The sequence below is a fragment of the Coptis chinensis genome, chromosome 1 (genome assembly GCF_015680905.1).
Source record: "Coptis chinensis isolate HL-2020 chromosome 1, ASM1568090v1, whole genome shotgun sequence".
In the NCBI taxonomy this organism is placed as follows: Eukaryota; Viridiplantae; Streptophyta; class Magnoliopsida; order Ranunculales; family Ranunculaceae; genus Coptis; species Coptis chinensis.
The window spans coordinates 83,791,577-83,804,446 of NC_141456.1; the positions used below are offsets into that span (position 1 = coordinate 83,791,577).

Sequence of the window (12,870 nt, forward strand, 5' to 3'; positions counted from 1 at the left end):
GCATCACTTCTCATTTATGATCCCTTATAATACCTCCACCTCTACCATGTTGTCAGAAAGAGCCCCATCGGCATTTAGTTTAGCCATACCTTCCTCAGGTTTCGACGATACACATTGCCTTAGAGCTCATCGAGTAACAGTTTACTGGGATGCCAAGCCTCTCCATTAACACTTTTATCTGTCCCACTTCCTTAACAGTTTTAACAGTTGATAGTTGGCTCTGCAGATAGGTTGCCATATCATTCACTACCCTGCTCCTCACCACTTGCCAACATTGAGAAACGTTTCCAAACCTTCGTTTACAATTCTTTTCTTATCATATACAATACATAACAGAGAAGACTGATCTCGAGGTATTCTATTGTTGAGTGGTGGTTCAGATTTAATATGAGAAGTTAATTTGTGATCGAGTGAGATCAAATATATTGCCTCAAGATATGTTCGAATTATTAGGAAACAGTGCAACAAATAACCGAATTATTAGGAATTTATTATTCTTTACTTTACATGTCACATATCTTACTTTAATCGATTGTTTTGATAACTAAGAGTCTGATATTTAATTGAATAAGGAAAGAACGTAACTAATAGTATAAGACGATTTAATGAGTACATAACGAATGTTAAAAGGAAAATTAACTAAACATGTGAGGTTTAATCGAATTAGGAAACATCATTGTTAAAGGAAAAGCTGAAAAGGAAACCTAGCTACATGACTAAAAAAAATGAAAAATATAATAATGTAATTAGGCGGAGCGCTTCTACACAGACTCCCTCTATAACTCCCTTGGGACTCCATTTACTACGTGGCATCCAAATCCCACTTTCTCTTTCAAAAAAGAGAAATAACTTATCTAATTAAATAACTAAAACCATAAATAGTAACAAATAAATCAGTAAACTTGCCAATATTTCCACAAACAAAAAAAATAAAGAAAAAAAAAAATCTTAATACCAAAAAAAGTTGAATTAATTTTCTTTTCTACTACATCTTCATCTTCAGTCACACCATTTTCATATTTAGATCATTCATTTTCCATGTCTAATTCATCTTTCTCCAACACATTTGTTTAAGTAGTCAATAGATAGAGAACATACAATTTTTTTTTTCTCTATTCAAAATTAATATAAACTAAAGTGATAAAAAGTGAACTTTGTAACAAGAACTAGAGGGTATAATGAAGAAGTTGACTTTTTTAGGCATTGGTATTTTATTTCTTTTTTTGTTTGTGGAAATATAGGTAATTATTTTGTTATTATATTGGGTTTTAGCTATTTAATTAGATAAGTTTTTAGTTATTTATTTGTTTCTATTTTTGTTTTATTTTTATTTTTAGAAAGAGATAAATATAATTTGGATACCACTTAAGATATGGAGACCTTAAAGAGTTATTAAGAGAGTCCAAATAGATTTTTTGCAATGTAATTAGTGGTATGCTGATTTGCTGAAGTCCCCATCAATAGTTCAATCTTCATCCATGCTAAACAATAAGATCAAGTATGGCATATGAAATAATTACGGTGCACCAAGTAATACACCAAAGTACTAATAATTAAATTACACTCAATTGTAATACTAAATGGAATGAATTATATTGTATTTGATGGTGAGATTTAGTCTGAAATGCAAGTATATTGCTTTAACTTTCTATTTCTCACTTAGTAATTGAATGAAATTAAACGCCTCACGGGTAATTTATAGTACAATATATGTAAAGACCCCTCGTTATATAGATCTCAGCCTCCATTGTGTTTCTGTTGCATAATCTCATGAGTTGGATCCACTCACAATTAGTATTAGGAGCTTGAATGTTGTTGTTAGCTAGGCACTTGGGGCTTTTGGACAAAGCCCGGCCCACGTGACATCCCGACCAGTTCGTGACACTGAAGACTGAACCCTAGTAAATAAAAAAAATGAGGTGAAAGAAAAGAAAGTGAGAATGGAAATGGAGTTGGAGTTGGAGCCGCGTGTGAAGGCGTTGACATACAAAATAAAAGGGACGTCACGTGAATCACCAACTCAGAAATCCAGTCACGTACTCGACACCGATCTTCGTACTCACTGGTCCACTGCTACCAACACCAAAGAGTGGATTCTTCTAGAACTCGACGTACGTACTCCTTCATCTATGCCTATGCCTATAACTATGCAAAAAGTAAAACTTTTACTCTTCAGAACACTACAGAGGATGCTATGCTCCACTCACGTGCCAGCTGAGGAATCTAATTTTAAATGTTAAATTCTGCTATGTTGCTATATATATAGTTGATGCTTTCTTTATTATGTTTGACCTTTTGCAGGAGCCTTGCCTTTTATCGCATATACGAATTTATAACAAATCTGTTCTTGAATGGGAAATTGCAGTTGGTTTGCGTTACAAGGTTAGCGGATTGGCCAGCCGGATTTAATGCCTTTGAAATATTACTGTCTTGCATGCTTTGCTAATGCATTCAATAGACTTTGATGGATGACGTAATCTTTTAGGCGTATCTTCTTGCTGTGACTATGATGTAAAACATATCTTCCTTGGGAAAGAAGATAAAGTGAGGGCAGGTTTTAACGATTATGTGTTTCCGTCGTGTAGGAAACTTTTACAACATGTTTCTCTTTTAAATTAGGATTTTTTTTTGAATAATTATTTAAATTATTAACACCGCTCTTAAGAAAATTGATTAGATCAAGTTCCGGTGCTAGAGCAATTTCTCAGTATGCTCGTGGAGTCGAGATGTTAATTTTCAAATATTCCTTCGTTCAGTTTTTAAATGGCATTAATGAACCTAAACTAATTCTTCTTAGTTTTAATTGCATCATTAAAGCCGGCACAAGGGATCAAAAAGAACAACAATCACTTTTAAAGAAGAAGTACAAAGATTTAATCCAAAATCCAAGAATTTTGCACGAGAGAATTTTCCAATACACTAGACAAACACAACTTTGATGTTTATTTTCTCATAAACGAAAATATAACAGTTCCCTTCGATAACGTAGATCACAACCAAAGTCACCACAAGACCACTCTACGACTACTACCACTACTACCACCATAGTCACCACTTGACCACTCCTACAACTGTTTTCATCACCACCATTACTACCAGAGCTTAGATGCTTGTAATTTTGAACTTGACTTATATTTTTATTTTTCCAAGCATGCTTAAATTGGTATTTTTAATCCACATATTTGGTATTTGCTTTATTTGCAGCCTGAGGCATTTGTGAAAGTTCGTCCTCGTTGTGAAGCACCTCGTCGTGACATGATGTACCCTATGACCTATACCCCATGCCGCTATGTGAGAATATCTTGTTTAAGGGGGAATCCTATAGCTATATTTTTCATCCAGGTGATTTGGTTTTTATTTTGGGCTCATCTTTTGAGAATAGTTTTTTCGCTCACTTGCATTTGATGGATTATTTAAGGATTATTGTACTGAGCTGGAAATATTGTAGGTTTATGTTGGAGGTATGCCATGATTTTATCATCCCATGTAGGGAACTAATAGGGCATTTATTATGGTATGATTTATGCGAAAGCCTGTAAGAGTGTGCACAAGTAGATAGTTTGACTCGTTTTTCATTAGGTGAGACTAACTGGCGTGGTATCTTTTACTAATTTTCACTTCTTTTAGCGAGCCCTATAATGGGCCTTGAGGTTTAAAAGACAGATCCAAATCAAAATAGCTGAACAAATGTTGGTCCTTTTTATTGTACGGTAGACTTAAAGATATCTTGGTAGATGGTCTAGTGTTTATTACATTTTAGATTTTTTCTCGACTGGTGTGGGGTTTGAGAGCATGTTAAGAATAACGTCTCCTTTCTCTTAATCTATAGGCATGAGCTTTACTTTTACTGCATAAAATTTGGTCACATTTCAGTTATAATGCTCTGCTATGGGGGCATTTTCTTTTGAGAGGTGTGAAAGTGGCCCAAGGGGGTGGTAACTTAGGACTTCTTATTCCCTTCTTGTCATGGGTGGGTCTGTAAAATATGACATTGTTAAATCTTTGTATTTAAAAGTCTTAGGATTTCTCCCCTTCCACCATTTACAAAGTCTTTTATACTGTGAAATAAATAATATGGGTTTTAGCATTTTCTGATATTAGGATGAGAGGTGTACGCTGTGAGGATCTTAATTTGGATCACATGATGTAATTTTGATGTAGTCCTGCGGTTTGTAGTGCACCACCCACTAAACAAAAGGGTTTACTAAATCCTTCTTTGACTCGCCGCCTGGTATGAGTTCATTTATGGATTTACCCATGTAACACAGGCTTTAATGCGAAAGGTTCCTGTGAACTTTAAGTTTATGTTCTTTTATGTCTCTTCTCTTTTTGTTTTGTTAAACTTGTTTGGATGATAGGGTTATGTTGATAAAATTGCGTTCCTTTGTAATGATAATTTGATATTATCTAGCTTAGGATGCAAAGAGGGCTATTTCTATGTTTTTATATTTTTATATCAATGAAATATCTATTTACCGATCAAAAAAAAAAAAAAAGAGGGCTATATTGTTGTATAAAGACCTTCCGTTTTTCAAGTTAAAATGATTAGAATGTCTTTAGAATAATAATGTGGTTAACTTTAAGGTGTAGATTCTAAGAATGAGTGTTTATACGTGAATCTACCCATGTTTATACATGGGTATTCCTTTAGTTCCGCTAAAGATCATTGACCATCTGGGATCCGTGGTTTAGTGGTTCATTAGAAAGCTAGAAATTTGAAGCTGCAGGTTTTCTTCAGAAGGGGTAGGCTGGTGCTTGTGAGGAGCATGCTCTATAGTTGAATTGAAGGAGGGACGAGACAAAGTGATTTAAAGATTAAGGGGTTTGGGCCAATTGGATATCCTTTTATGCGTTTTTCAAGTCTTTTTTTGTTGGGCTTTTTATCATTATTTTTTTTTTCTAATCGCCCAACTTTCCTAAACAATTAGAGGCCCAGGCTAGTTGCAATGCGTCGTCTATGCAGTTTTTTTTTTCTAAAATACACTAATGAAAATTCTGTTTATATAAAATGAATTTGCTCACTTTTAAGTTTGATTTTTCATAAGCTTTTATTGTTTCGTATTTTGTAGTTTGTGTGGTCTTGTTGAGCTCTTTTCTTTTAATGGTTTTCTTGTTTTTAAAATTTTTTATTCTTTGATCCCGGTTGTCAACCCAACCATTTTTTTCAATGAAAAGAAGCCTATGCCAATTTTTAGAACATCGATTCTCAAGGAAAAGTTGTATTACTCCAATAGAACAAGTACTCATTTAGGGCAAATCTTAAACAAGAGGTGAAAGAGGCACTGGATATGCTTGGTGGGGATAAAGTACTTGCCCGGATGGGTTTTTCTTGCATTTTTCAAGAGGTATGGGCACTTATTAAAGCGTCATGTGATGAAGGTGGTAGAGGAGTTTTATGGGGATAACTACCTAGATTGGCTCTTTAATACGGCTTTATTACCCTTATCCCAAAGAAAGAAAGAGCGGAGGAGTTAAAAGACTATTATAGCTATTAGTCTTTTTGGATCTTTGTACAAAATCATCACTAAAGTTCTTGCTACAAAGGATGAAAGCCAATCATCACTAAAATGCATTTGTTAGAAAAAGACAAATACGTGATTGTTCCTTAGTTGTAGATGAGATAATTGATTCGAAAGAAAAATTGGGTGGTGTAGATATGATTCTCAAGGGGAATATCATGAAAGCCTACGTGGACTTGGATTTTGATATGGAGAAGATGTGGTTTGGAGCTAGGTGGAGAAGATGGGCTTGTGTATGGGTCTATGGCGCGGTTTTCCACTCTCATCAATGGAGTTCCACATTGTTTCTTCGGAATTCTAGAGGAATGAGTCTAGGTGACCCTTTATCATCTTTCTATTTGTCTTGATTATCAAGGTACTTAGTAAGATGACAAGTATGTTGGTTCTATATCCATCTCACATGTCCAATTTGCAGATGATACCTTGTTCTTCACAAGTGTGACGATGAAAAATTCTAAAGCACTTAAAAACTTACTTGGTTGGTTTGAGTTGGCCTCTGGGATTAGAATCAATTTGTCGAAGTTGAAGATCTATGTTGTGGGGATGGTGGAAAGGTTGGGTGATATTTCTAGTGTGTTAGGTTGTGAGGTAGATGTCTTTCCTACATTATACTTGGGCTTTCCATTGTGAGCTAAAAGCAAGTCCAAGCAGTGGCGGAGATATGCAATTTATTAAAAAAGCAACTCAAAATTCATAACACTAAAAATCGTAAATTCCAAACATGTGTACATTAATTATCCTAAAAAGAAAGTTTTCCAAAATCTCAACATCAAACAAAAAATTACAAGTGTCCACGACAAGTATCCATTTTCTGATAGCGTTGCATGGTCTTACGGGAGATGCTTATTGATTAAGTGCATGTTTGAGGTTAAAGGAAGCTTGGGGTAATAAGGTGGCAGTGTGTGAGCAAAAAAATAAATGAAAGAGTTTGGTATCACATGCTCTCCTGGTCAGGCTCTCGGCCCGCAAGGAGGTTTTTCTTATTTTCTAGGTTTGCCTAGGCTTGTTTTGGATATTAAAGGTGGTCAGTCAATTTGCAGATGGTTTTAGATCTAAGTTGCATTGGAACAAACACGTGTGTCCATACACGGATACGAAGTGTCTAACATGGAAAAATATAAAAAACTGAGGTATTTCACATACAATATGCGTCTGTGTCGTGTCCAACAGGGATTATTTTAAAAAATATGGTGTGTCCATGCAACATGGTTGTTCAGCCTTCATAGTTTTGTTAAATCTTTTGCATTTTGTACACCATTCGTTATATTATTGTTGGTCTCATCGGAGTTTGTGCATTTTTTATTTGCTTTGTGCTTTTTCCATAAGCTATTATTAAATTTATTTAAGAGTGTCCTGCCATGGCAGCTGATTGGTGTTTCGATAACTGGTCTGGAGCCAGAATTTCAACCAGTTGTAAATCATCTTTTGCCACATATCGTTGCACACAAACAAGATGCTCAAAATATGCATCTTCAGGTGGTTTTTTTAACATTTTCTTTCCTTTCAGTTTTCTTTATTTCCCTATCATCATATGTCCATGACTTCTAATCCTCAATAGTGTTTAGTTGCTTCAAGACATTACAAAAAGATTGCTGGTGTTCCTCCCCCAACTTGAGGTATATTTATAAATGTTTTTACTGGACTTTTTTCAATGATCCTGCGGTATCTTTGTTCTTATTGTTGTGTTACTGTACAGGCCGATCTCACCTGTTTTTCAGAGGCTGCAGAATCTCATATTCATTTTCTTGCCATGATCGCTGGCCCATTGTATCCAATCCTTCATATTGTGAGCGAAAGGTCACTTCTTGTTTTGTCTCGTTATTGCTGTCGTTCGCTCACTTCTTGTTTTGTCCCGTGAATGTTGTGTTATTTTGTTTATCCATAGGGGGTTTACATAGTTATTTAGATATTGTAGCACAATGTGTGTGTGTGTTTTTTTTTTATAAAGAAGGCCTCCTTGTCCTCTTCAAGACATGACAAAAATATTCACGCTAACATCACTACACAAAATTTTGTCCCTGTCACTGCTGAAAATTGTAGCTCCCGCATATCTAACAAACTTTTGTGGACACCTTGACGTATATGGAAGGCGGAGCAAACTTAGATGATAAATACCAATGAGTTTTAATTAAACAAAACCCAATTTTGGGGTTCGAAACAAACGAAGTCTTCAATTCCTAAAAACAACTCCTAATCCTAATTTAACTAGGAAACTATAGTAGTAACCATTCTATTTCTAAATAAAACAAGATATTACTTTTTTAAAATAAACAAAGTAAATAAAATTAATTTAATTCTATGCTCCCTGCATCACCTGTTTTATCCATTAGAAGGCAACGTTTTATCAGGTATTAGAAGGTTTATCTGGATGCGTTGAAGGATTTTCAATGTGATTTTCAAGTGTTGAAAACTTCCCCAATTGAATGCTCTGAACTGGTTTACTGAAGTTTTAGGATAGTGATAGAGAGATATATCTATAATTTCAGTTTCTGTTCAACAGTATCTATAGCCGATGCCCCAATTGTTGGTGCTTCACCTTTCTTAGAGGAAGATATACTTCTGCTATTGGTATTATTAGTCTGCAAATGTCTCCCTTATGCACATTGTCACAGTGTCTTGTTTGATAGTGAACGAATGATATTGTAACTGATAAAGAAAGTGATTCAGGCAGATTTGAAGTTTTATTATAAAGGTAAAATGTTTGAACCAGCTGAGCTTTGCATAGGAGTGAGAGCAAGCATACTTCCGTACATCCTTTCGCCTCTCTGCGTGACTCACAAGTTATGACAGGACTTTTTATAAATAAATTGGGTCTCCACATGTCAAGAATATGGTAGTGAAACATTGCTAACTGGATTCAAAAGGTTCGCCAAATTAGATTATATTTGAAATACATTTGTCTATGGAATGGACCGACATCAAGTCAGACCTCCCTTTTGTACAAGTGTGCCAAGTCAAATTTGTGGACGAAGTAAAGGGAAGACTGATCTAGCTCATCATATGCGATTTTTTGAATTTTTCTGCAGCAGTAGCTCTAAGTCTCTAACCATGGTAACAATTATTTGAACTATTCAACTCAATTTTGGAGTTCCTTTTCAATTTAGTTTTTAATCTCGTATCTTTTAGTCCAAATTAGTTTAAGACTAAGTAACATGGACACTTCATATTCTTCAAAAAATCTGTGTCAGACACATGGACACATTATGCATCCGATCTCAAACTAGGGTTTCTTTTATACCCTAAAAGACTAAGAAAATAATCTTTTAACATAATTACAACTCCATGCCACTTTCATAGTTTTTTATTTGTGAGCTATGCAGTTAAATCACTACTCAGTCACTACTCGTTTGAAGAGCGAGTAGTGAGTAGGTGTAATCGGTCGGGGATTAATCAGGATTAATCGGACGATTTTTCATAACATTATATTTTTTTTACAAATAATTATTAAATATATTTAACTTTGAAATACCAACATAATGAAGCCAATTAAGAACCCAATCAATCAATAAACAATTAAAACACTCAATCAACTAAAATAAATATGATTAAAGTGTAGAACTTTACAGAATCAAGGGTTGGTCGAATCGGCGAAATGTCGAGTTCAATGTTTAACATTGAAATAGTTGAAATAATGAATACAATTACTTGGCTAATTAGCTAATCGGGCCTAATCGGCCGAGTACTCGGGGAGTTTTCGAGGCCGATTGTGATCGGAGATTAAATTGTTAGTCGAGTCGGCTAAGTAGCGAGTAGCGAGTACTCACCGATTACTCGGCGAGTACTCAACGATTTAATAGCCCAGTTTGTGAGGAGGCGCTTTGTAAGGTCTTGAGCCTAAGAATTAGTTGTGTTGCTAAAGAATAGTAATAGTTCTCTTTTCAGTTAGTTGTGTCCCCGTGTCCTACTTCATATAGGTCACCATGTTGGACATTGACAACCTTATCCGTGAACGTGACTTAGGTTTAAGATTGTTTCCAAGTAGTTTATGGGATTTATGTGTTAGTGTAGGTTCATTTTCATTGCTTTACAAGCAACCTTAAATCTACCTAACAACTCCTTCAATACTGTAATAGTTGGACACCTCATTATCGGTTAATTATGTTCATGCCTCTTGCTTCTAGTTTTGCTCGAAAGTTTTGTGACTAGTTCTTCTGTCACCTAGTTGTTGAGTTTTAATCGCTTCCCTGTGTTATCAATAGGTGACATCCGTCTAAAGAAAATATTAATGTTTGTCTTAAGACAAGTGTTCTTGTATGTGTTTGACCCGTGATCCCATTGTTGGAGTGTTAGCAAATTTCCACTCCATGTTTGTGGTATGGTATGTGCCTACCATGTGTTGGACCCCCTTGTATACAATGTCGAAGCCTCCCTCTACAAGTTCAAGCTTTTAGGGCAAGTGGTTCTCAACAACAAGAACATTGCCAGAACATGACCAGAATGCTTGGTTAGGGGTGATCTTTATTTGAGCTTCATATACTCATCTTATACCTGTTGTATAATAAGCTATTTTTGTTGAAATGTAGGCAAATTGCACGTGCCTCGGGAAACGTCCCTGATGCAGATGCTTCAAGGAGCACCCAAGTAGCAACTTTAACTGTTTCGTCTAATTTTGAGGTAAGCGTGCTGCATCTGCTGATCTTTTCTGTGTAATTCTTTTAATAAACAAGTTTCCATGCAAATTGCTGCATGAAGACCCTAGATTGTACTTATACAAAACTACAGTTGGGTTTATACCTTTTTTTTTTTTATCGGTAAAATGAAATGTGTATATTTATAATCATAAAGTCAAGATGACCGCTCAGATACAAGAAAGGCAAAGACAAATACAAGAGCAAAACAAGAAAAAGCTACAATTGAGAAAAACTAAAGCAAAACAAGAAAAAGCTACAACTGAGAAAAACTAAAGCAAAACATTGCGATCATGCATGGCCAAGCAAGCAGCCCCATCGGAACGTAAAGTCCCCGGACGATGTATCTGACCGCTCCATAAATTTCGAACATAGAAAGACGAGTCCCTTGTCCGCTAGAATGAATGTGGTTTGCACCTTTAGAATGAAAGGGGATTGAACCCCATAGAATTTGACCAAAAAGGCAACAAGTTTGAGAATAAAAAACATGGCTGAAACAAGATAGTATTACATATTACAAGCAGCTGCAATCTGTTTAACAGGTACCACATCTCTTATTGTTAAAGCCCGTTATTCAAATACCAGGATATATAATCTTTATCAAGAGATCAGTTACAGTAGTCTCATCTCATGTGCCTTGCATCCTGAGCTTATTCTTCTATCTTAGAAGAGGACTCATCAACCCTCAGATTGCATAGAGCGAATCTTTGCTCAAAGAAGAGGTCAATGGCCATAACTAAAAATGCCACCCACTTACAAACATAATAAACACAAATGTTTTGTCCTCTTCCGAGTTTATCCCATACAGGGGGAGGAGGTTGATCTTTCAAGGTAAGAGATATAGAAATTTATTTCTGTTTTTACTTCTTTATTGTGACTGATAAAATGTCAATAGTTGGATGTGTATGTTAAAGTGTGGAATGTGGTAATAATGTTTAGTAGATGGAACTTAGTAACTGTTTTGATTGCGTTCAGGCCCTGCCAAGGAGATCGCGCAGCCCATCACCTTTTGTTCAGCCTGCTGCGAGTTCCATAGTGTTTCATCCAGATGCTGTGTTCATTCTACTACGAAGGGCATATACAGATTCTCACTTTGGAATTATTTGTCGAACGGTGTGTTGGAAGATATACTTGGTCATTGACTGCTAATTTGCATCTACTAACCATCAGGTTGTTCTGACTAATTACTGTTCTGTGCTGTTTTATAGGCTTCCAGAGTCCTAGAGAAACTCATAGATCCAGGCTTATCACTGGAAGCACCAATCTCATATGGTGATTTGACATCATCTGATTCTGCTGAGACAACCAAAGTTGAAGCATCTAATCCTATCCTTCTAGCAGATTACTCAAGCTTGTTTGGAGATGAATATAGGGTTCCTGATGATCAGTGGGATTCCAACTATCTTAATGTTTTGGATGTTGGAGCAGTGGAAGAAGGCATTTTACATGTTCTCTATGCTTGTGCGTCACAGGTTAGTTAATTTATTGGAATATTCTTGGCAACAGATAAAGCCCGCTTGTCATCTTATGCATTCATATTTCTGGTATATTTTCTTCTCATGTTGCTTTGATGAATTTCAGCCCATTCTTTGCCGAAAGTTGGCTGATAATAGTGCTGAATTTTGGTCTTTACTGCCGCTGGTACAAGCACTGTTGCCAGGTATATTTTCATTTTCAGTTTGTCTTGGTACTTTCCCTGAGATACATCCCGGAGATTAAAATGAAGCTATAGAGTTCATTTATATTTCAAGTTGTCTCTAGAACTTAAGAAGGGATAAAAAGAATTTATACATTATGCTGCTTGTCTCCGTGATACTTGATAGTACTTCCCCAAGTCTATGGCTAAAACTTGCAAATGTTTAGCAATGTACAAATATGGAAATAAGTAAGTGAAAATTTTCTCATGTTGCCGAACCTGTGAGATTAAATGGACAGTGGCTGAATGCTCCACTGCAAACTTTGTAGTCTGTGTAGGTCTTTACAGCGCCGAGCTGAAAGTGATGCTAGTGTAGTCCATTTAGTGAAAATAGGGGCAAACTGAACCCATTAAGTGCCAGTAGTATCATGTTTGCGAAGGAAATGATAGTCAAGATCAATATGCTTGGTGCGAGCATTAAAAACCGTGTTTGATGCCATATATGTAGCGGGTAGGATGTCAGTGGCTTTTATTTGGTCTTCTCTATCTGTGAATGAGTGACTTGGCTGAACCAAGGCAGTAGATGATGCTGAGGGGTGTGATAGGAGGACCTTTAGTGAGGTTGCGGGGAACAAAACGGCAGAAGGACTATGGGTAGGCTGATGAGGACAGGGATGGAACCCAGGAGGAAGGAAGCTACAATTGAGGTTCCTTCGGGTAACTGTACTTGGGCAGTTGGGCTAACACAATGAGGGTCAGGGTGTTGGTGCACTTGTTCTACTTTAGGTGGGACTTTGGGGTTCATAGGGGCTTAGGCTTTTTGTCTCTTACTCTCTTGCTAATGTCTTAAGGTTGATGTAATACTTTTGGTTTTATCAACAAATACATCATATCTATTAAAAATAAAATTAAAAAAATGCCATGTATGTAGTGTTGAGATTTCACAGTAGATTGTAATGTGCGATACAGGTGCACAACTGGAGAAACCGGTTTATATATTAAAATAACTGTAGCACAAGAAGTTTTAGAGAATATGAATGCTTGCTTTACCCTCCTCTCGATGAGATATTTACAGGCGTGTACATAA

General features: G+C 36.0%; 1 protein-coding gene across 4 annotated transcripts in view; it reads left to right on the forward strand.

Moving 5' to 3' along the window:
• The first annotated feature begins 1,905 nt into the window (after positions 1-1,905).
• Positions 1,906-12,870, forward strand: part of LOC147525516 (uncharacterized) — a 44,490-nt gene continuing 33,525 nt past the window's right edge. For 2 of the 4 annotated variants that reach the window (XM_086607779.1, XM_086607789.1), the window contains exons 1-10: positions 1,907-2,111; positions 2,302-2,382; positions 3,205-3,342; positions 6,885-6,995; positions 7,085-7,135; positions 7,216-7,316; positions 10,043-10,133; positions 11,123-11,260; positions 11,356-11,619; positions 11,729-11,807. In XM_086607779.1, coding sequence (XP_086463905.1) covers positions 1,941-2,111; positions 2,302-2,382; positions 3,205-3,342; positions 6,885-6,995; positions 7,085-7,135; positions 7,216-7,316; positions 10,043-10,133; positions 11,123-11,260; positions 11,356-11,619; positions 11,729-11,807 — 1,225 coding nt within the window. In that variant the 5' untranslated portion in view covers positions 1,907-1,940. Of the gene's footprint in view, positions 2,112-2,301; positions 2,383-3,204; positions 3,343-6,884; positions 6,996-7,077; positions 7,136-7,215; positions 7,317-10,042; positions 10,134-11,122; positions 11,261-11,355; positions 11,620-11,728; positions 11,808-12,870 lie in introns of all 4 variants that reach the window. The other 2 variants (XR_015221873.1, XM_086607800.1) reach the window with 2 other exon arrangements.